Below are 23,926 nucleotides of genomic sequence, written 5' to 3' on the forward strand. Positions count from 1 at the left end.
GCCCTATACGCCCTAGGACCCTTGTACCCACGGGACCGCCTCTCCTGGTATGTCCCACAGAGGACCTTACGGTCTTCAAATGAAAACATCTTGGCGATCCCGGGCAACAGGGAGGTTAGGCTGGCCTCAACTAGAGCCAGGGCTTTTTCGGCTGTGGCCCCGATCTGGTGGAACACTCTGTCACAAGAGACTAGGGCCCTGCGGGACTTGACATCTTTCCACAGGGCCTGCAACATGGAGCTGTTCCGCCAGGCCTTTGGCCAAGGCATAGTCTGACCCACTCCTTCAGTAATCCTCATAGAACTCTAACCCAATAGTTGCCATTAATTTGACACTGAATTGATTTTAGAATGAATTGATTTTAGAATGTATTTCAGTTAATTGATTGTGATTTTAAGGAAACTGTGTTATTTTTACTGTTGTTAGCCGCTCTGAGCCCGGCTTCAGCTGGGGAGGGTGGGATATAAATAAATTATTATTATTGTTGTTGTTGTTGTTGTTGTTGTTATTATTATTATTATTATTATTATTATTATTATTATTATTATTATTGAAAGTATTTAACTTTCTCTCATAATGCTAGAACTTTTGGCATCCACTGATACTTAATGTTGGGAGATTCAGGGCAGGCAAAACAAATTCCTTCTTCATGGGCTCTGTTCTCACAAAAGGCAGTGATGGAGAACTTGGATGGTTCCAGTTCCTGGAAACTATAGCAGAGGAGAGTGCTCTTGAGCTGATCTGCTGCCTGCAGGCTTTCCTCTGGCATCTGGTTGGTCACTAACAAGATGCTGGACTCGATGGACCAATGGCTGAACCAGTGGCTCTTCTTGTGTCCTTCTTATGCTCTTATACATTTAAATCACATGGCTTCCCCCCATGAATCTTGGAGATTGCAGTTTACTCCCTCACAGGGATAAAGTTGCAAGCACAGTTAATAAAACTACAGTTCCCAGGATTCTCTGGGGGAAGCTGTGTGCTTTGAATGAGTGAGTTGGAAAGTACATCAGCTAGTCTACACACACACACACACCTCATGCTGGTGCCCTACAGGTATTTTGGACTACATCTCCCATCAACCCCAACTAGCCAGGGCTGATGGGAACTGTAGTCCAAAACAGGAAATCTTTAGTATTCTTGATAGGTGGCCATCAAAGGCCTGGCCTTTGGTTTGGAGTCAGTCTGACCCTTATGTTTCCCTCCCCTTATGGTTTTGACTTTTAAAATGAGGCTGCATTTTAAATTGCATTTTAACCTGTATTTTAAATTGTTTTTCTTCTTCTTTCTGGCCGGTGTGGGCGGGGTATAAATAAAATTTATTTTTTTTATTTTTTTATTATCCAACCCTGGCTTAAAAACTTTCATCGATGGAGAGTTCCCTGCCTTCTGAAGCAGTCTGCAGCTTTTTAGAAAGTTAAACTGTCATGCTGGGAAAGGGGATGTGATTGAAGTCAAGGCACTGGGGTTAATCCCCATGCTGTTTTCCAAGTCTAAATGTCATCCCCTGGGAGCTGCTATTTCCCCTGTAAGACGAGAGTGGGGAAACATTCCCCACCCCCCAACAGCACTTTTCACCATGGGCAACCTTACAGGGGCCATATGTCACTGGGGAGCGGGGTCAGAGGTAAAAGCGGCTAGACAAACAGATACGAGTCTTAACCTTTGTACAACAAGATACATTGCACCCACACAAAAGCCACACACACCTTCATCCAGGCAAGCAGAGGTGTGTTCATAGTTCAAGGGCACATTTGAGCCAGCCAAAAACATTCAAGGAGAATGCAGAGGAGACGGGGTGGTGGTTGCCCTTGTCCTGACGAAGAAGTGTTTGGATTTGATATCCCGCTTTATTACTACTCGAAGGAGTCTCAAAGCGGCTAACATTCTCCTTTCCCTTCCTCCCTCACAACAAACACTCTGTGAGGTGAGTGGGGCTGAGAGACTTCACAGAAGTGTGACTGGCCCAAGGTCACCCAGCAGCTGCATGTGGAGGAGCGGGAACACGAACCCGGTTCACCAGATTACGAGTCTATCACTCTTAACCATGACACCACACTGGCTCTCACTGACAACTGGAAAGACAGTCCTGAGCAGGGTCATATTTAGTCCTCTGGTCAGAAATTCTCCACACCTGCAATAGGGGAAAGCATACAGGTGCCCATCTCTACAGAATCCATAATGATTCTCTGTGGGGTCAACAATTTCTAGCAAATATCATAGGAGCCTTTTGGATTATCTTGGCTTCTCCTGCTACAAATGCTTAGGAAGATGCAGCCCCATAACATATATGGGAAAGCATTTAATAGAAACAAACAAAACTTTGATATTTCCAAGTCCTTGAAGAGATAGTCATACAAATTAAACCCCACACTCTTAAGAACATTTATATGAAGACTGGGAATCACTTTGAGGACAAAAACGTCAAAGTGCAAGAATATCTCTCGCCACCACTCATGTCTAATAGGGAGAGTACCATATTTTTCTATAAGATGCCCCCATGTATAAGATGCTCCCTATTTTGTGGGATTCCGAATTAAGAAAACACCCCTCAGCACTACCCGTCTATAAGATTTTAAACCTAATTTTTGGGTAAACCCCCCCCTAGTCTTATACACGGAAAAATACGGTATTTCATGAATACAAACAGCTTATCCCTACTTCAGAAGGTGGAGACACAACAAAGAATATGAACCAGGTTAAGAGTAAAATTAAAACCATTAGTCATTTGCATTGGCTTGCAACCATCAACACAATGTTTCTGTCAAACATCTTGGCAGGTGAAGGTTTTGACCAGGTTACATCCCATCCATGAATGAATCCCAGAACTGTACACAAAAAGCTAACCCACCAGTGTAGTCAAACAGAGGTTCAACAGCCGCAAAGTGATTTCTTTGCTGCTGAGCAAAAGCAGTTGCTATCCCAGTTCACACCAGAAAGTTTCTGTTATCCATACATCTTATTTCCTTCAACTTTCCTGTTGATCAAAGTATCACCTTCTAGTAATGCTTAGCAGAGACTATGACTTCTTGGCTGATGTATCCAAGCATTGCACGACTTGGAATTAACAGATGTTCCTGCTTTTTCAAAAAAGTGATCTCATCTTGATGTATTGCTTCCATTTCTCTAAATCCCTTTGTTTCCTACAGGAGGAATGAGATCAGTGATGCAACGTACCAGAGATGCAAAGAAAATGGAGGTTCCACATTCTGTTCAAAGATGAGGCAGGCACGAGTTCTCATTCCATGACTATAAAAATAAACTTGCCTAGGAGATTGGGGGGAAATTTGATTCAGTTCACTTCTAAATATGAACCCAGCTAATTCACACTTTCCAAAACAATATATGAACCAAAATACAGCCAATTTCTGAAATTCACACTTCCCCTGAATTTTGCAATGCAGTTCTCTAGACAAGCAATGCGCAGCAACATGCATATTCTAAGGTACAGTGTGCATGAGAATGCATGATAGTGAAAATAGCATACGAAAGGCATTAGATTAGGGGAATTTCTCTGCAAAAATGCTTATTGGGCAAAGCTGCATACAAAAATGTGTATATTAGGAGTAATCCGCACTATAATGTTGATTAATTTTCACGGAGAAGTTTATGCTTGATGGTTTCCTGCTTCTAGTGTGGTCACAACATTTTCACTGTTGCGATCAAAGATGTTACTAAATGTGTAGGGTGTGTGTGTGAATGGTTATGATTAAATGCATATGTATTGGGGCCCAGTTGTAAAGTTATCTTACAAAATAAAAATGGTTACATGGACTTTCTCAGATGGTGGTGGACTCTCCTTACATTGGAGGTTTTAAGCAGAGCTTGGATGGCCATCTCTCTTGGATACTTTAGTCGAGATTCCTGCATTGCTGGGAGTTGGGCTAGATGACCCTTAGGGTCCCTTCCAACTCTACAGTTCTATGATTCTATGTGTAACCAATGCCTAGATGAAATGTCAAGCTAGAGAAAGGACTGAGCAATACTCCCCATGGTTAGCAGGCAGGCGTCCCATGACCTGCATGGTTCAAACCCTTCATTACGGCTAACAAAAGCAAAACTATGCAAATATGCTGAATGCACGTGCTTTAAATAGGCTGCAGAGTTCAGCTGTTCTTGGCACAGAACTTGCTTTACCTTGATGTTGAGCAAACTGAGCCCTGGGCGCTGCAAATATCTTTTAGAGATTAATTATTTTCACTGCTCCTCTATCAAACCTCCACTCCTCTCCAGCTGTTTTAGTGTTTTGCTCAGCCCTCCCCCATTTCCTGTCTATTTTGAACGTTCAACAACACTCCCTGAGCCATTGTCTGCATCTGCATTTCACCTTAAAAGAATCCTGAAGCATTTGGGTCTTATTGGCACTCTTTCCCTATATCTTCAAATTTCACTATACTACACTTCCTTCAGCCTCTGGACCAAATTTACTGCTGCTTACTCAAGCAAGAAACCTCCCAATGAATCTAAAGAGGAGACGCATGTGTCCACCACTGGCGACTTGTGCAAAATGCCAGAGACCGCTATCTTTCCATGATATTCTTCAGATATATCCTTCTGAAAGATTTCAGCTTGGTTTCACAGAACACCAGAAATTGATGATCTAGAACTGCTTTATCTGGAAAAGAAATTATATACAGTGGAGAGCTGAAGGCAAGAGAGAAGTGAAGTAACGCCCTTTGTGTGGAACACCAGGGTTTATACTGGCTGCTGCTACTTCAGCAAGTGGTGGCAATTTTCCAGTTCTCTCTCTCTGCAAAACCACAGGGTTGTTATGATGTAGTGGGAGGGTGGACAGGTATACCACCTTGAACTCCTTGGATACCTAGTGGTAGAAAGTATCATTGCACCCAATGCAACTAATGAGTCCTGCAAGTGGAATGAAATCCATAGACCTCAGCCCTAACTCCCCCAATTTAAGTTGCATCTTGCTCTGCCCCCCCCCCAGCCTCTTGGCTCTCCCCCCCCCCAAGATAAATATCCACCAAAAAATGTAAGGGGACTGTGCCCTCTTTTGCCACCTTCTAATTTGGGTACTGACAATATTATTATTATTATTGTTATTATTGTTATTATTGTTATTATTGTTATTATTGTTATTATTATTGTTATTATTGTTATTATTATTATTATTATTATTATTATTATTATTATTATTATTAATTTGTATACTGCCATATACCCGTAGATCTCAGGGCAGTTTGCAACATAAAATCACAATATATATAAAAAAGAAAATACATAATAAAAACAAAGACAAACCAATAATCTTCTCTTCTGTTGAGAGCAAGGTTTCATAAATTCATTTTCAAAACTGTCTCCCGTTAGGTTGCACCAATTTTGTTGCATCACACTGCCTTGCTTGGGACTTGAGAAATTTTGCAGTGATTCCTTCTTTTTAACTAGACTGTGGTTTCTACAGTAAGGGTGCTTCCAGACAACCTGTTTATTGAGCATGCTTCCTAATTTGTTTGCAGCCAAATACGGCGACATTAATCATTCAATGCGTATTCATTCTGATCCATTTTACGGTTCATTTTCCAGTATACTTTCCTTATATCAAAAAGTCCATCCTTTTGGGGAAGTGGATTTATTGCACAAGGCTTCCAGATCAACTATAATCGCACAAGCCAAATTGTCCAGTATGTGATTGAATCCCACCTGAAAATAGTGAAAATCGGGAAAGGCCCTAGCAGAAAACAAAGGCCAAAAAAGCAGTGGGGAAACACAGTAGGGTTACAATTGGTTTACAGCATAATTTGGACCGCCCCCCCCCCTTGTAAAAAATATCTGAAGGAGAGAGGCATGACAATTGCATATTAAAGGCTTCACTGGAAGCCCTCTAAGTCAGCAGGAGAAGCGTCAGAAGAATTGGATTAAGTTGTGTACATTCTTCTGGCACATAGCTGTACCACTTCAGTTACGCTTGTATTTTTGCTTAGTCAAAACAGAACATTAAAAAGTTTCCAAGTAAAAGTATTATCACAGAACTGCATCCAGTGGGAATAACTGAGGTGCATGCAAAATGACATTCTAAAATGTTCTGCTCTAGCTTTCAGCTCTCAAGTCTCTTGGAAATAAGTGTTCTGATTGGTTACTGGAAGCTGAACGATTCATTTTAGAATCTACATCTTCTAGGACATGACGGTGGGCAAAGATGAAATCAGAAGATGAGGTTTTGGACATATAAAATAAAAGCATCCTTGAGGCGGATGCATTTTTTTAGTCTGCTAAGTCCAAAAATGTTTTCCTTAGTATTAATATACAGAAGCTGGATATGAAAAAATACCTAGTGTATTAGGAAAGTTTTTCTGTTCTATGAGGTCATGTCAAGAAGCAGCCATATTATGAATCATAACAAATCCTTCACTTCCTGGTGCTCCCTTTGGAAAATATAGACAGGAGGAAAAATGGAAATTGTGAGGCCCTGTTGTGTCAACTGTTCGGGATCACCAGTACACATTCAAAATCCCCCGTTATTTACAATGGGCAGTAAAAGAGCAGTAAAAAGAAGGTTCATGGGAATCATTTTGTTTGCTTTACGAACGCCATGCATCCTGTAATTCATTCTCCTACCAAATATTATTTAAGTAACAGTGTATCACGTGAGTTTAGGCTTAGGAGATAGCTTTGAATGACTCTGTCCAAGTTGTTAGCCTGAGGGAAAATTAAAATAGAAACAAAAAAGAAATCCTAGAAGCTAAAACATTAAAATTATGAAGGAGTAAGACTGGAGGAGAGCTTTGGGGAACACCCACGGCAAAATGGGTATTCTGTTTCAGCAGTCTTTAAGGAACACACAGCAGGGATAAAAATGTTTGCAATCGCTTCCCCTCTCTCTTGGACATTTTGCAAATAAGGGGTGGGGGAATCAGCTGGCATTTCATACTTGACCACTGTAGTCCAGGGACCCAGCTACACTGGCAAAGAAAAAGCTTTATATGTCCTTTATATGTATTATACATGTATTATACATTATGTAACACTGACACCAGATGGCACTGTGGAGTTCCATTTTTGCCAACCTGATTTCTCATACAAAGATTACAACACGTTTAACTGAAACGCTTCTTTGATGTGTGTAGATTCAGCCCAGGCTGCAAACAATCGCAAATGATGCCACCTCCAAAGACTTTTGAAGGGAAAAATAGCCTTGAAAAAGCCACATTCAGCCCCAAATTGTTTGCAGGCAATCATTCAATGTAGCCCAAATTAAAATGCATCCTAGTTTAGCTGAGCTATAAATGGATTTAACGTTAGAGGTGGAGGGGGAAAGATCAAAGTCACTGCCTGGAGTTACATGAACTGAACAGAAAATTAACAATGCATGTTTGAAGGCCATCATCTCCTCCTGTGGAAAAGGAGCTGTTTTTATGCACACAAAATCATGTCGTGTATCCATAGACACTTCTTTGAGGTATGCAAAAGTGAATACAAAAAGGTATTCATACTCCCTTTGGAAAAGAAAACATTTAAGATTTAGAGTAAAAGGCATCAGAACCTAGGGATTTAGAGCCCTTAGGAAGCATTGTAGTTCCTTTTTCAAAGTAATGAGAGAGATGAGTCACAGCTGTGCAAGTACAAAAGTCAATAAACTTAAAGGTTTACTATTACACATTAAGGGACACAGGTGGCGCTGTGGGTTAAACCACAGAGCCTAGGACTTGCCGATCAGAAGGTTGGAGGTTCGAATCCCCATGATGGGGTGAGCTCCCGTTGCTCGGTCCCTGCTCCTGCCAACCTAGCAGTTCGAAAGCACCTCAAAGTGCAAGTAGATAAATAGGTACCGCTCTGGCGGGAAGGTAAACGGTGTTTCCGTGCGCTGCTCTGATTCGCCAGAATGCTGGCCACATGACCCGGAAGCTGTACGCCGGCTCCCTCGGCCAATAAAGCAAGATGAGCACCGCAACCCCAGAGTGGGCCACGACTGGACCTAGTGGTCAGGGGTCCCTTTACCTTTACCTTATTACACATAGGCCATGGGTACAAATAAGGTGTAGGAGGTGTCTAGAGATGATATCTGCCAAGCAACAGCAGTCAGAGCACATGAGATCTTTACAACACACAACAAAAGGCTTTACCAGACCTGCTGTTAAATCTAAAAGCTTCCAGTTTCGTCAAAAGATGCCATTAATAATGCAGAAAAGCAGTATATTTTGTCTTGTCCACTTTACGCAAGGACCCCCCACAAATTATAATCCACATTATACAAGGGAAACACAGTAGGGTGAACAAAATAGGAGATCCACTGTTTCAGAACTGTGCTTTAAACTCACACACCCTATTTTGCTAGCGAACACTGGGAAATAGGAAGCTGTTTTCATACAAAGCAAGACCATTGGTGCATCTAGTTCAGAATGGTTGACACTGAATGGCAGCAGCTTTCTGGATTTCCAGATGGGGAACTTCCCCATGCTGCTACTAGGCATTGAATCTAGGAGCTAGGTATGCAGAGCTAGATGCTCTGTTGCTGAGCTTGTTGTTCAGTCGTTTAGTGGTGTCCGACTCTTCATGACCCCATGGACCAGAGCACGCCAGGCACTTCTGTCTTCCACTGCCTCCCGCAGTTTAGTCAAACTCATGCTGGTAGCCTCGAGAACACTATCCAGCCATCTCGTCCTCTGTCGTCCCCTTCTCCTTGTGTCCTCCATCTTTCCCTACATCAGGGTCTTTTCCAGGGAGTCTTCTCTTCTCATGAGGTGGCCAAAGTCTCAGCTTCAGGATCTGTCCTTCCAGTGAGCACTTAGGGCTGATTTCCTTCAGAATGGATAGGTTTGATCTTCTTGCAGTCCACGGGACTCTCAAGAGTCTCCTCCAGCACCATAATTCAAAAGCATCAATTCTTCGGCGATTAGCCTTCTTGATGGTCCAGCTTTCACTTCCATACATCACCACTGGGAAAACTATAGCTTTTACTATATGGACCTTTGTTGGCAAGGTGATGTCTCTACTTTTTAAGATGCTATCTAGGTTTGTCATTTCTTTTCTCTCAAGAGTTGCTGAGCTATAGTCCTTTAATCTGTAACAGAAGCCCATGGTGTTTTCTTGGAGAAAGACATAGACCAGTGGCAGAGCATCTGCTTAGCACACAGAAAGTCCCAGATTTGATCTCCAGCCTCTCCAAGTAGGGGCTGAGATCGACTCCTTACCTGAAACCATGGAGAGCCTTTGCCACTCAACACAGACAATGCTGAGCTAGGTAGACCCATCTTCTGACTCAGTATAATGCTCTGTATTGCAGTGTTCATTGGCTGAAGGTGACATGTGGTTTTAAAGCATAGTTCTATGTCTGTTCTACACCTGGAATACACTTGATTGCTTTTGATGGCATGCTAATAGCACAGGAGAGAATCAATGGTATCATCTGCGCTGCTATAAGCAGGCCTTATGTCCCCACTCTCTCCTCTAGCTTTAAGTAGCCTCAAGCTGAGATACATCACCATCATATTTAAGTTGAAAGAACTTGAAAGGAAGCTACTTAGGCTCTGGATTGCATTGCCCAGAGTTTAAATATTCAAATATTATTTCATGTCTACCCCATAAAATGCTTTCCCCATTCATCTTGGAATCTTTTAAAGTGGAAAGATAATGTTTTTTGATACGGAAGTGCACTCTTAAACTACTTGGCTGACCAAACAAGGATGAAAGGGAGCACAGAAATATGTGTTCCCTTTCATCCTCCCTAAATTCTAATTTTAGCTTTTCCCACTTAGCTTATATTTAACCTAATATCGCTTATGTTACTTATCTTTTATTTAACTCTATCTTATATTTAACCCAGCACCTAGATGATGATGATGATTAACATTTATATAGTACCATCAAATGGGGTCCCAGGATTGCTCATGGAACTCAATGTGTAGCCTTGGAAAAGTCATTATTTACTGCACTGAGCTGTTGGGAAGATAATGCAGCATAACCACTGGGACCCTGGCCTCAGATAATGATGTGATTCAAGTGCGATGACTGAAATTTCCAATTCTTAGAGATCTTAGCCTTAAGTGATGACTGGAAATCTATCGTTAGAAGAACATCGCTGGCATAAGTTGCTCAATCTTGGTACGCTGCAGTCCATTTCCTTTTCGAAACACTTCAATGGGATGCACAACAATATCAAAGAAGGATTTCACTCTGAAGTTTCTTGCCCCTAACTTGTCGGACTAGTTTTGTGAGGAGGCACAGATGAAGGACTTCTTGATCAAACAAGCATAACTTAACGTCACTGAGTGTAGCCTGGGGGGCAATCATGAAAATGAAGCAGGCGCTTCCCAAGCGAAAGAGGAACAATGAAGTATTGATTTTTGTAAAGGAAGCCACATAAAGGGGAAATAATAACTGTGGTCACACATATATTTTAGGTGCAAAAACGGGCAATCCGATTGTCAAGACACACGTACCACATGGCTTTTTTCAAGGTACAGGATGTTACGATGAGGTTATAGTTAGTAAAACAAAATTCACAAGAGGGAAAAACTTTAGGCAACACATGTTTTGAGAATCACTTATTGTTTCCACTCACTTTTTGAAGCTTTTGTCTTTTCAGTTGTTTCAAAGTGTGCCAAGACGTTTTAAAGATGTTATTAATGGACTATATTTTCCTGCAATTTTTAATAGAAACAAAAAAAGGGCGGGAGAAGCAGCTTTAAGTTTCATAGGTAACTGCTGTTTGCTGTTCATATTTTGGTGAATAAAAGGCATTAGAGAATTGTGTTAAAATCGAAGAGATATTTATAAGCATCTATATTTTTAAAAATATGAGGAATAAATAGCAATAGGCAGTCCTGAGATTTAAATTCAGGAAATGTTTTACCACACACACACACACACACACACACACACACAATTAAAGTGCTTATATTCCACCCTTGTAGCATAATCACTCAGATATATAACATTACAGTTCAATAAAACAATGTCAAATAATGGCCAAAGAAGTCAGGATCAGCAGTTAAAAACATCAGTAAGACATTTTATGCCTTATAAAATAAATGTCTGCTGGAATATAAAGGTCTCTGGTAATCATAAAGATGTTGAGGGACCAACCACATTTTATGGGGTGAAATGTTCCATGATCTGATTGCAGCCACTGAGAAGCTCTCAGATTCAGAATTTAAAAGGCCCCAAAATCCTCTGGGACCAAAGTGTACATTGGGTATTCTGAAATGAGAAATATTTATCTATTTTGCTTTACATTTATATCCCACTTTTTCTATAAGGTGCTCAAGCTGGCACTCATGGTTCTCCGTATCCTAATTTTATTCTCATAACAACCTTGTGAAGTAAATCAGAGTCTATGAAGTAAATCAAGGTCTCCCAGTGAGATTCATGACTGACAATTTGAAACCGGGTCTCTCAGACCCTAGTCTGATGCACTAACCACTATACCACACTTATTATCACAATATACCCTAAAACATGTATACTATCACTTTCCTCAAGCAGCACAAGCATGACACTCCTCATCTTTGGCCTCAGTATATAGTATATAATAAAAGGTTGTATTAAATGAAAGTGTAAGGAGAATATAGAATATATGAAATACTGTTTTTGTCCGAAGACAAAGAGTGAATATTGTGATATTAGAAGGATGTTTATGGGTGAGGATGATGGTGGATAGAGAAAGAGATGATATGAAAGACCCAGGAGTGTAGAACGATTGCAAGTTAGCATAGCTCATTCTGACTTACCTAGAGAAATAATCTAGTCAGGTAGATAGATGCTTTCTATGTTCCAAGCAGATCAAAAACATCTAATGGTTGCACACCAGTTGTGTCCCAATATTCTGAGCTCCAAATTTTCCTCTTCTGACCAGTGTAAAAATAAGCAAAAGTGAATGCCTACAGGGAGCATTCATACAATGTCATCAATCCACTCCAGTAGCCACAGATCTCCCAGTCTGAATATTCTAACTCAAACGGCTGTAAGGAGCATGTTCTGCATACTTGTATAGAAGTACTTTTGCACTATATGGCTGAAACATGCAGTGTGTTTCTATATAGTTACCTTTCCTCACACATCAACAAGCCCTTCACCCTAGCACAGTAGAAGGGGGCACTTCTGAAGGTGCCGTATGTGATGGGAGTACAGTGATACCTTGGTTTACAAACTTAATCCGTTCTGGAAGTCCGTTCTTAAACCAAGGCATGCTTTCCCCTAGCAGCGGGGGACTCAATGTACTGTGGTACCTCGGGTTACATAGGCTTCAGGTTACACACTCTGCTAACCCAGAAATAGTGCTTCAGGTTAAGAACTTTGCTTCAGGATAAGAACAGAAATCGGGCTCCAGCAGCATGGCAGCAGCAGGAAGCCACATTAGCTAAAGTTGTGCTTCAGGTTAAGAACACTTTCAGGTTAAGAACGGACCTCCGGAACGAATTAAGTACTTAACCTTAGGTACCACTGTACAAACAGGAAGCGGAACATGTTCTGCTTCCAAGGCAAAGTTCACAAACCAAAACACCTACTTCCGGGTTTGCAGCATTCTTAATCCAAGTTGTTCATAAACTAAGCTGTTCTTAAACCAAGGTACCACTGTACAACTCCCAGGATCCTTGGCTATTGACTGTGCTAGTTGAGGATGATGGGTGTTGGTGTCTGACATCATCTGGAGGGCCACAGGTTCCCCAAGTTTGATAAACTTGCATGCGGTCCCAGCGCCTTAGTGTGCTTTTTACCTTTATACCACTTCCAACACCCATGCCACTGTGTTTCGCACAGCCTAGTAACAGAGCACACCATTGTGTCCATAAATTTGCAATCGAATTCCAAAGGACCGATTGCCCCTTTCCAAAGAAACTTGGCTTCCACAAAACATAGTTCTGATAGAAATGTTGCATTTATGAATAGAATAAGATTTCTAATCATAACCAGGGCTGCAGGAAGTAGCACAGGGTAGAGGAAGAGATAATGGACATGCCACCCCAGCTGTAGAATGACATCAGAAGGCTTTGCCACGGAAGGAGACACGGCTGAGAAATGCCAGATAAGTGCATCTAGCTCTGACATGGAAGCTCTGGAAGTTATTTAAAACATCACTTTTGATTTATTTTAATCTGTGGGCCATGCGTATTACGAGTAGGACTATTGCCAAGAGCAGACATGGCCCCTAACGCTCCCAGCCAAACGGGTTGCAGTAATGCATTTGATGAGGTTCACATCAAAATGTAGCTTTCCCAAAAACCCCCAGGAGGAAAGCTGCCAAGAATGGGCTCCCCATTCTGTTCCACATAACTTGAAAATAATGGCTAAATGGAGCAATGTGACAAGAATATGCCATATCATGCCAACAATCTCCGCCCCCCTCCCTATTGTTGCAGATTTTGTCTTAAGAATATTGTGATGAACTACTCTTTGTATTTAAAGAGGGACTTAGAAAAGGATGTGGCTTTTGCTTTTTATGTGGGGTGGTTAAAATGAGACCACCAGGAATAGCCATTCTAAGAATCCATTTTCATTGTCTACGAAACATTCTACTATATGGAATTTACCCTCAATATCCATTTCAAAACAAATGGGTCATTTCCAGTGTAAGTTCTATTCAGAAAACAAATGGACATGACAAACTTGGGTTCATTACTTTCAATGAGTCTACTCTAATTTAAAGTGGGTATTAAAAATGAAAAAGCATACAGACGCAGTCAAACATTTAAGAAATTACGATCTATATTCCTTCTGGGAAACATGGTCTGATTGCAGATCTAAAGCCATGCCTTCATTTTTTTCTTTTTATTATTAGACAATGTTTCTTTCTTTACCTTCCTCTTCTTTGCTCAACATACTACAATGTATATATGCCTATTTATTTTTATTTAATTCAGCAAATCAACACAGTGGGTGAGGTCCAATGTCAGACTAGTGCAAGAGGTTGGAGAATTATCATTGTTGTGGAAATGACTGCACAAGTAAGCCACGGGTTGCACAAGAATTTTCACAAGTGCAAGAAACCAATTGCAAGCAAGCAATCAATTACAAGCAACCAATTGCCGCTAGGGAATAGTTGTATGAGCAGGTTGTTGCTACAGTTGTAGATCTCCCAGTAACAGTGAGCAAATTTCTCTGTGCCTGTCATCTTGTTTCTTCTTTGAGGTTAAAAGGATGGATGGCGAAGGAGAATCTGCCTACAGGGTCTGTTTTATTCCAAGGTCGTAGATAACAGAGCAGATCCCACAAGCTGAACTCGTATCGTATCTTATCCACTTGATTTTGTCTAAAAGGTTCATGCCTACAAAGAATGAATAAATTTGGTCTATGCAGTTACTCATACTTGGAGAAGGATTCATCATCCAATAAAGGACAGCACAACCTGTCTCTGCCTTCTACTGTGTGCTGCCAGTTCTTAATTCTGTGAGTAGATCGCAGTCTCTTGGGAGTTGGCCACCCCTGTTATAAGAGATTCAAAACACTTTGTAACTTCCAATAGGGTAAAAAAATGTTTCAAAGGTCAAATATAATTAATTTCAGAACTGATATACAATTAAAGAGCTGAATAATTTTTGGACTAAGTTTTATTTACAGATCACAGTGATTTTCATTGTGCAATGAGGACTGACTTATATATTTGTACAGTACTTATACACATGAGTTCAAATAAGCAAGCAACTTCTCCGACATCAGTCCAAGTCAGCGTTGGAAGTCAAATCTGTTCAATTTGATTTTTTACACAAATGTAACTATCCCTTACTTACTGTACAACAGAGTATTTATAAAGCTGTCATGTTTGCCATAGAAAAGTGCAAAACATAGGAAATCTGTACACAGTACAGTACAAAGGAATTATGCTACAGTTCTTGAAAGCTGAAAAATTCTGTAGTATAGGAATCACTGAATCTTAGTTTTCCAGGATGGCAAGATGACTGGCTTGCTATTTTCCACTTTCCAAGATTTGTCCATCCAGTTAAACAGTTTAGTACCTACATTTCAATAAATTAAATTTGCTCTTCTACAGCAGATCACCTTTGTTAAATTCAACAACAGCACAAACGTTTGAGCAAGCAAGTACATCTAGGCAATTTAAGGCATGACCCCCATTTCAATTATACTGCATCATGTTTGGTTACAAAATTATGCCCATTATCCACCTTATAATTGAATACAGAGAAGGCTGTAGGGGCGATTTGTTTTGGTTTCATCCATATCATGAAAGCTGTGTGTTGATGCGAAAAGGGGAATTTTTGTTTTGAGTCCCTTAAAAAAGATCTAACCATTATAAAAATAAGGCATGAAGAATAAGAATTCTAATAAAAATAAATCAATAGGTGTATGAAAAAATTTAAGTGGAATTTAGGAGAAGCTAAGGCTGTGAAATGAATCTGTGGCCTGCCACCACATGTTGTTTGACTACAAAGCCTCTCATTCCTGATCACTGGACATGAGGGTTGCAGCTATGAAATTTGGAATCCAACATCTGGAGAGAAACAAGTTTCCTCTTCCTGGCATATAGGACTGCAGCCTAAGCCATCTTCGGGCATTATAGTTCCCATATAAAGCAACATGGGAGCAGCAAAACTGGGCTGTGGTTCCAGATCACATGGAAGCTTTTGTGACACCTCTGCATTTGAAAAGGTACACTTCCCAGTAGATGCCATGCTGTATGTGCAGACACAAGGGGCATAGATACTCACTGATCTTGCATTGCTCCTTTATAGGGGCTATAATGCCCAAATAGAGGTTTAGCTGAACTTGACACCCACTGATTTCAATGTCAGAGCTAAATTGTTCAATTTACTTCAACTGGACCAAGTTCAACTAACTCAGTCTGGATCCAGCCCAGTGTGCGCAGCTCCAGTTGATTTTTTTAATTTATTCATTTTATTTATATAAACTGTCAATAACTATTTCCCCAGGGCAGCTTACAGCAGAAAATTGGAAGATAAAAGCACAACACCCATACTGCATTATCACTTTTCGAGGCAGCCTTTTGCTGTTTCCAGTTTGGTGGTATCCTGCTAAATTAACCGTAAGGCAGGCTTCAGACTTCAGTGCACAATATTTGCGAAGCATCACCAGTGCCTTGTGAACAGATGCATCAGAACAGCTCTTTTATATTGTTGTTTATGCTAAGGGAAGCTATATTCTAAAATGCACCTGTCGTTCATACAAATGAAGATTCAGTTTCTTCTTGTGCAGAATTCAATTTACAATACATAATTGATTTATTTTACGGATGATTAACTTGCCAAATGAAAGCCACAATTCTCTGGTATAACTTTGACAGCTAAGGAAATGTTACTTTCCTACTTACTTATTGGAAGCACTATTTCAGTATTATTATTTTTCCTTGAGAAAGAAGTTGTAATAGCATAACTGAATTCAGAGGATATAAATTTATGGAATAGCAGACCAACTCATAGAATACATTGGCTCAATTTACATATAACAATAAGGCAAATCATGGCTTAGCATGAACATGCATACTCCCACAAAAGAGGCTGTTCCATTCTTCCTGGTTTGAGCTACCCATGGTTTGGCTTAGTGTGTCATGCAGACCTGGGTTGGTTGTTTCTTTTGCTTTAGACAAATTATGAGCTGCACCAGGGTTTGTTCTTGGTTTACAGCTCACAACCTCCTGTCCGGGAACATGTGCATTCATGCCAAGTTGTGGTTTGGCTGAGTGTTATGTGCAAATTAAGCAGTATGTCTTCCTGTATCCACTGTTTTTTTTTGCTTAGCATGGTTCCAACTGTTAAAACTGCTGCAAGCTAGAAACAAACAGAAGTACTCTGTTTGCAAGCACCTTAATATGGTGCACATCAAATGCCAAGATTCTGCAACACAGGAAGTCAAGATTTGGAAGGTTCATCTCGGAAGAATTATGCAAGACACACAAATGTTGTGTTCAGAATCAGTAGATGCAGTAACAGCAAAACAGTCACTTATTCTCTGGCAGATAGATTGTGCTAACTGCAAAAAGTACAGAAGGAAAAGGACTAGAACTCATTTGATAATGAGTAGGTGACAGGAAACTGTGAAAAGTTTCAATCCCCTGCCACTTGCAAGACACGCTATCTCCTCTTTTTGGAGTCAGTTTTCCCCACAATGTGGTCTAAAAAAATGTGATCTTATGTACAATAAGAGAAATATGGGTTTTTTGTAGCATCGCAGGTTCAAATAGTCACAGTAAAGGTCTGTGGGGAAAACTGACCAGAAGAGACCAGAAAGCTGGACAAGTCTTTACATTTATAAATTGCATATGCATGAGCCACCTAACAGTGAGGATTTGCAGACTGTAGGGAGAAGAATCAGTCATTGATTTTTTTAAACAACTTCTTCAAATGTACAGACCAAACATCTATAACCATGGTAGGTGTCTAAAGCCATCATTGGAGAGAATTTCACATACAACAAATATTTCTCTGAATGCACAACTGCTGAAATTTTATTTTTAAACATACATGCCAGTTCAAAGTTAAGCTTGCCAGAAATAAGTAAGCTTAAATCCTAGTAGTGGTACTAGGTGTGAACAGCTCAAAGAACTTCTACACATAACCCTTCATATGTTGGATTTCCAACTCTAGTCAGTCCCAGCTGATATGGCCAATGATCAAAGGGATGGGACTTGTAGCCACATCTAGAAGGCCACAGGTTCTCCTTGCCTGTTGAGCTCAATCTTGGGATCGTGTAAGTATATAGTCCTAATTCTACATATTCTGGTTTATTTCAGCAGTATAAATGACATTAATTGACATGTAGAAGATTCTACTTCGGAATCTGTAGAATTTTAATTTACACACAAGGATGTTCATTAATTTTCACGATGATGACTCAGAAGACCATGTGAATAGCCTTGTTTCCTCAAGTGATACTTATGCAATGTGAAATCTGATTGTAGCAGTTGATCTGTGGTGAATGTTTCACGCACCAAGCCATCACCTTAGGTTGCAGTTGTTCAGTGATGGTAATTCATGTATGAAACAGTGCATATGGCAGAAGATTTATTAGATGATCTTCAGGTCCCTGTAAGTGCAACGATTCTAAACCTAAACTCAGAGAACACACCTTACCAATAGGTATGATTTTGCCATGATTTCATATAGTTAATGAAAAACATTTTACATAGTCTGCAGTAATCAAGAATCATGATTTGCATGGACAAAATTTCAACTCAAATTCATAAAGAAAACATTGTGTAATCTAAACAAAACATACAGGCCCTTTATCTTTCAGCTTTCAAATAGTAGGGCTGCAGGTGTGGAGCACTGGAAATGTTACAATTTTCTCAAAATTTACTTGTATATTTCTTTTTTACAAAGAATTATAAAACGTATAGAAGATGCTGAAAAACCTATTGATCATTTCAAGATTTTCTTCTTCTAAGGGGCATCTTGAAAAAACATTTAAGAATAAAAACCATAGACTCTGTAAAGTACAAAAATTTACATTTCAGCACAGTTTATGTGCCTTTTTCTGTATTGATTTCTTTATATACACATATTCTAATCTGTGCTTTAAATGACAATCTTAGTATAAACTTATAAAGTTAGTCAATGAGATAACTATGCAAAAATATTTGGGCATAGCAAGAAACAAAACTAAAAATAACTGTTTCTTTTTTTAAAAAAACAAACCCCAAAAAACTATAACAGTTTCAAAGTCTACACCTCAGGGTAGGTGCTTCAGTATTTTAGTTTACTGAACTAATGCCAAATCCATACAACTAAACTTATTGACCCTTTCCCAACTTTTAACATTATTTCTTTATGAATAATGAAGTAACGTTCTTTCACTCATTTCAAAGAAATTCTTCATAACTTTTTTCATGTTCTTCTTTGCCAGTTCCCAACTAGCACATTAATAATCTTCCAGTTTCTACAAAATAAATAAAAACAAGTGTTCGATTAATTGATATTGCAAAGTAGTAGATACCTGAATCTCCTTATTCAAAGTTCTGGACATTATACACTGTATAGACATAACCACAAGAAAATCTCTGCAAGGAAAGATCACTTTCTTTTTTTCATGCTATTTTAAAATGCCTTTCTTGACTTTCAGTCAAGAAGGTTCTCAAGGAATTACTTTTTACCAAAGGAAAAATCAGTATGGGTGTGATTCTATAAAGTACGAGAGTGGACATTCATAAACGCTATCTGCTGAACAGGAATGAATAAACAGGATAAACAGGAATGAATGCAACAGGAATGAATAAAAACATCAAGATCATCATGGATGCTTTTACAATGCAGAGGAAGCAGATCTGATCCTTTTCATTTCTTTACCCCCAACAGGTAAGTTTGACAAGTGAGTGGGCCTACCAACCTGCCAATCGTGTGACATCACAATGTCAGGTGACCTGTTTTCACCAATGTGTCTTGTAATCAAATGTTCAGTGCTTTGCAAGCCCTGACAATCAGCTGATCATTGGGACTTTGTGTGCCTGCAAAGGCCCTTTTGGCCCAGCTGCATCTTTACCTGCCTCACAGCTGATACCATATATGATAGGTGTGGCTTGGCAAGGTGGGTCTAATTAAGTCATGTGCCAGAGCTTTCCTATAGATGTTAAAAAGGAATAAAAAGGAAGTAGAACTTAGGGAAGATGAGTATTCAATACCTTAATGACATTTTGTGTCTCACATTTAGAAGTTCTTGAAAATTTCTAAATCTTTAGGAGGTACAGGAGGCATTTTGTTCCAGTCATCTTCAGGATAAGCTTCAAAGTTGGATGTATCACCATCATTTGATACCTTCGGGACTATAGGAGGCTGAATTAAACAAGGAAAATAATAATAAATTTAAATCCCATGTCAAATGAAGTTTTAGTCTAGAATTTTTCACCCCCTCCCCAATTTTTTTTGCTTGGCATAAAGTTAGCTCATTATCACAGATTAGTTTTAGCACAATTGCTTGGCCTGATCAGTTATTTATCTATATTACAGTACATTTATATCCTACCTTTCTTTCATTATGGAACTTAGGTTCCTATCAAGGCTCTGACTTGAACCCAAATCTGCTTTGCTCCAGCTGGGTGGATATCTTACCTGCCTTCTGAGAGTCCTATCACTAACTTCTTTTTGTCCAGTGGAATCCTAACTTATAGTAAGTTTGGGAAATGTTTGGTGTGATGGCTCTGGGATTTCAACATAAAGAACTCAGGCATATGACCTTCACTATAATTCTAGGACAACCTTCCAAACAGATTTTTTTTTTTTAGCTGAAAAAGAATCAAATGAAGCAGAAGTATAATGAATTATCTCAAAGCTGCATTTGTTTCTGCACAATTCACCTTTAATTTTCTCTGTGGTACAGCATCCCAGTCTACAGACCTGAACCATCTGTGCCTCTTCACATCATCAGCTCCATTCTTTTGAAGAAAAATCAAATTAGATGTTTATTCACTGACAGGAAATGCCAAAATATATTCTAGCAAACACTTTATGCAGACCCATATGTATTTCTGCCATCTGTATTTTGAGGGCACACTCTAGTGCACACACTCCAGTTTGCCCAATTTTTCTGGTTCTCTCTTAAATACTGGATTCCCCAGCAGCTTTTCCTGTACCAAATTTGGATTCTGCTGGTCACAAATCATCCTTTTACATGCCGAATGCAAGTAATATTGTGAGATTGGGACTGATTTCTACAAAGCATATACTGAGTAATGTTTTGATTCTTTTACCCACATGCAATAGTACAAGTTTTTGAAACTGATCTCAAATTTGAAATTGGTATACTATGGGTTGTTCCTTTTTGAGGAACACATGACTGGAGTCCTACTGAATGCACAGAACTGTACACAGTATTCCAAATGCAGGTAGATCACAGACTGGAATAGCAGCAGTTTTATTTTAAATTTGTCTCCTAATGATCGCCGGCATGAAATTTGCCTTTCTCATGGCTGCTTTCTACATAGAACCAACATCTCCATCAAACTATCCACTATGACCCCAAGGTTTGATTCCTGGCCAAGTCACTATGTGAAACTAAGGTGTTTTGCACTAACATCGTAACTTTATGCTTGTTTACACCACATGGCATTTCCTACCTATTCACTCAAGTTTGAATATGCCTGTTTGGAACTTTTTGCAATCCCTTTTTCTTTTAGGGATCTTGAACCAGGGCTTTATTTCCATCCAGAACTGGAACTCAGCTCTGGCACCTCTCAGGTGGGCGCCATTACCATTATAAGAGAACAAGAGAGGCAGTCACGGTGAGTTCTGGCACCTCTTTTTCTAGAAGAATAGCATTGCCTTGAGCCCCACTGCTCACCCCTAACTCTAGAACGATATGGCTTTCCCACACTTAAGAATACATTAATAAGATCCCCCCCCTCCACAAAATAAATCGAATGTATTGAAATTTGGTTTTAAGTAAACCAAAAAGAGCATTTCTGGAAACTGAAGATAAGGAAAACGTTTTATGCCAATGGTTAGGATGTGCTGAGATTTAAAAGTAGCATTTAAAGCTTACCTTCATGTTTCCTAGCCGTCTTGTTCGGTCAACCACAAGAAGTTTTTTAATAAGGTCCCTGGACAAGGGGTGGGGAAAAATTAGTCAATTTTTGAAGTTGTATTTGAGTTCACGATGACAGAAAATTTATAAAGGCATCTAATGATAGTGAAAGAAGTAGTAGTAGTAGTAGTGGTGGTGGCAGTGGTGGTGGTAGTAGTAGTAGTAATGTAATAAGGCTAACATTCTCCCTGCAGTTATCAGCTTTCAAATGGAGAGAGACTGTAGCTTGAGCAACAAATCTCCAATGCTTAATACTCCAGTTGAGATAACTGGGGTGCAGCTGGGGAAGGTGAGCAATAAATCCACCTTTCAACATACCTTTGACAGGGATGCAGACAGAGTAACTGAAAGCTGAGTTGCCAAGAAAACATATGGGGAGGGCAGGTACATATTTCAAAATTATTAAATTCTTTGCCGATCTACTCAAACCATTTAGTCAGCATTCCAGTGTGATTAAGTGACCCCTTATAAATACAGATTAAGCACACAGCTGCCACCGGCTGAACTAGTATAGTTGTATCGTTTTTCAGCCATGAAATATATAGTTCCTACTCTATTAATCCTTGCTGCAGACTGGGGAGGGGCATGGTCTGGGAGAGGCATTTCCTGCAGAGAGGTCCCCATACTTGCTCTAGTGGTTTAGGAGCAAAGGAACTGTGCAATTGGTGAAGGTCAGGCAGACGCCTTTAAGATATTATCTGTAAAGCCCTACTCTCAAGCCCACTTGGCTGAGTCAGGGCTATGACCTGATTGCTTGCATAAAGTATAGACAAAAAGATCCTGCTCGGGTTTCAGTTCACACTGGAAAGCTTCCCAAAGCTTTATCAGAAAAGCTCAGGGGTTCTATGCCTCCCTTGTTCTCAAGGGTTGTCAGTTTCCCTGAGCTGTGCCCTATATGCCAGCTCAGGGACAACAGAGCTCCCTGGAGTCTTAAAAATAGGCTCTGTCTGAGCTATAGAAGGCAAGGTAATGTCTGATTTTATGAGATTTGCTAAGCTGTTGGGTGGAAATCTTCATCACACATGCAAATTGCTATATGAAAACCAGAACTAATGCTACTAATTAGGCTCAGCTCTAATTAAAGTTAAATATTTAAAACTCTGAGCAAGCTTTCTGAATTCACATTAGAGCCCCCTAGAATTTAATTAATGTCAAGTATATAAATTAGAGTGTTCTCTCCCCAGAATCCACAGACAGTGCACACTGTACAAATAAATAGTGGCTGCATGTGACAAGCGGCTTCACACACTGTACTTTGAATGACACTTTAAAGTAATGCTAAGGTAGAACCTAAATAGAATAAACCAGTGATTAAGGTGAATGCACTTACTTTACATATAAATCCAGATGCCTGGGGAAATCTATTTTACCAGCAAGAATCTTCTGATATATTCCAAAAGGGTTGTCATCAAAGAATGGAGGAAACCTAATCAAGAGGAGGAAGACACACAAAACCACACAGCTATAAATTTAAAAATCTTTGAAAGTATATTGCAAAAGCCATAGCCTATTTTAAATGCCATCTGCTTCCCAATATTAGACCTGCACGTATTTATGCATACAGCTGTACTGTACTTACTGAAGTCCAGAAAAGTGACTTAAACACACACACATATTGACTACTTCTGCTGCCCCTTGGCCTGGTGTAAACCAAAGAATACACTTTCTAGAAACATACATAAAGCATAGAGAATGACAGTACGCTTATATCATGCAATGAGTGACAAAATTATGAATGGTTTTTTTAAAAAAAAACACTCTGGGTTGCCTTGCAGCCTTCACTTTTGCCCTCTGAAGCACCCTGCGTCACAGTGAAGTCAATCCTCTTGTTAACAGGCTGGGGGTTTTATGCCTTGGTGTATGCATTCCTCACAATTGAGGTACAGGGCATCTGTTAAAGAAATAGGTCTGATTTATTAAGTGCTAGCTTGTGATGAATAGGGGTCTGATCATAAAGCTTGCTATGCTAGCAAGACCTGGGGTGGCATGTTTTAAATACTGGCGAAGCAGCATATCTGTGCCATGAGGATATTACTTTAGTTAATAAACTTAGTACAAATATTTAGCACTTAAGTATAAAGGAGCTCTAACAAAACACCCAAGACCTCTTCAGAAACATGTTTTTAAGCCTTAGATCCTCATGTGTCTTGTAAATTTTGTCCATCTTGGGAAGAATTCCTCCTGCTGTTCCAATTTAAGAAATCATGGGTATTTTGGAATGGTTGATGTTATGTAGTAATAGATCAGTTAAAAATGGAAGTGTTTGTTTTATTGTTGGAGAAGTCGACTCCAGTTTAATGGCTAACACTATTATAAGACCAGCTATATCAAGGGGCAGGAAAAACCTTTTCTTTCCAAATCAGGTGGAATTGGAAAGTATCTTTCAACTAATTCCTCATGGTCAAAAGAAGTCGGGGTATGCCTCTTCAAACAGCAACTCCCCCCCCCCCATGGCCTGTTCTGGTGCATTGCTGGAGCGGGGGGAGACATT

General features: G+C 39.8%; 1 protein-coding gene across 1 annotated transcript in view; it reads right to left on the reverse strand.

The window, feature by feature from the left end:
* Nucleotides 1-14,480: 14,480 nt before the first annotated feature.
* The window catches only part of PRKX (protein kinase cAMP-dependent X-linked catalytic subunit), a 59,879-nt gene continuing 50,433 nt past the window's right edge, over nucleotides 14,481-23,926 (reverse strand). The window contains exons 5-9 of the mRNA XM_081197117.1: nucleotides 22,766-22,861; nucleotides 21,394-21,451; nucleotides 20,210-20,287; nucleotides 19,538-19,688; nucleotides 14,481-18,798 (exon numbers count right to left, since the gene is read on the reverse strand). Coding sequence (XP_081053243.1) covers nucleotides 19,563-19,688; nucleotides 20,210-20,287; nucleotides 21,394-21,451; nucleotides 22,766-22,861 — 358 coding nt within the window. The 3' untranslated portion in view covers nucleotides 14,481-18,798; nucleotides 19,538-19,562. The remainder of the gene's footprint in view (nucleotides 18,799-19,537; nucleotides 19,689-20,209; nucleotides 20,288-21,393; nucleotides 21,452-22,765; nucleotides 22,862-23,926) is intronic.

The sequence above is a fragment of the Podarcis bocagei genome, assembly GCF_964188305.1.
Source record: "Podarcis bocagei genome assembly, chromosome: 6".
In the NCBI taxonomy this organism is placed as follows: Eukaryota; Metazoa; Chordata; class Lepidosauria; order Squamata; family Lacertidae; genus Podarcis; species Podarcis bocagei.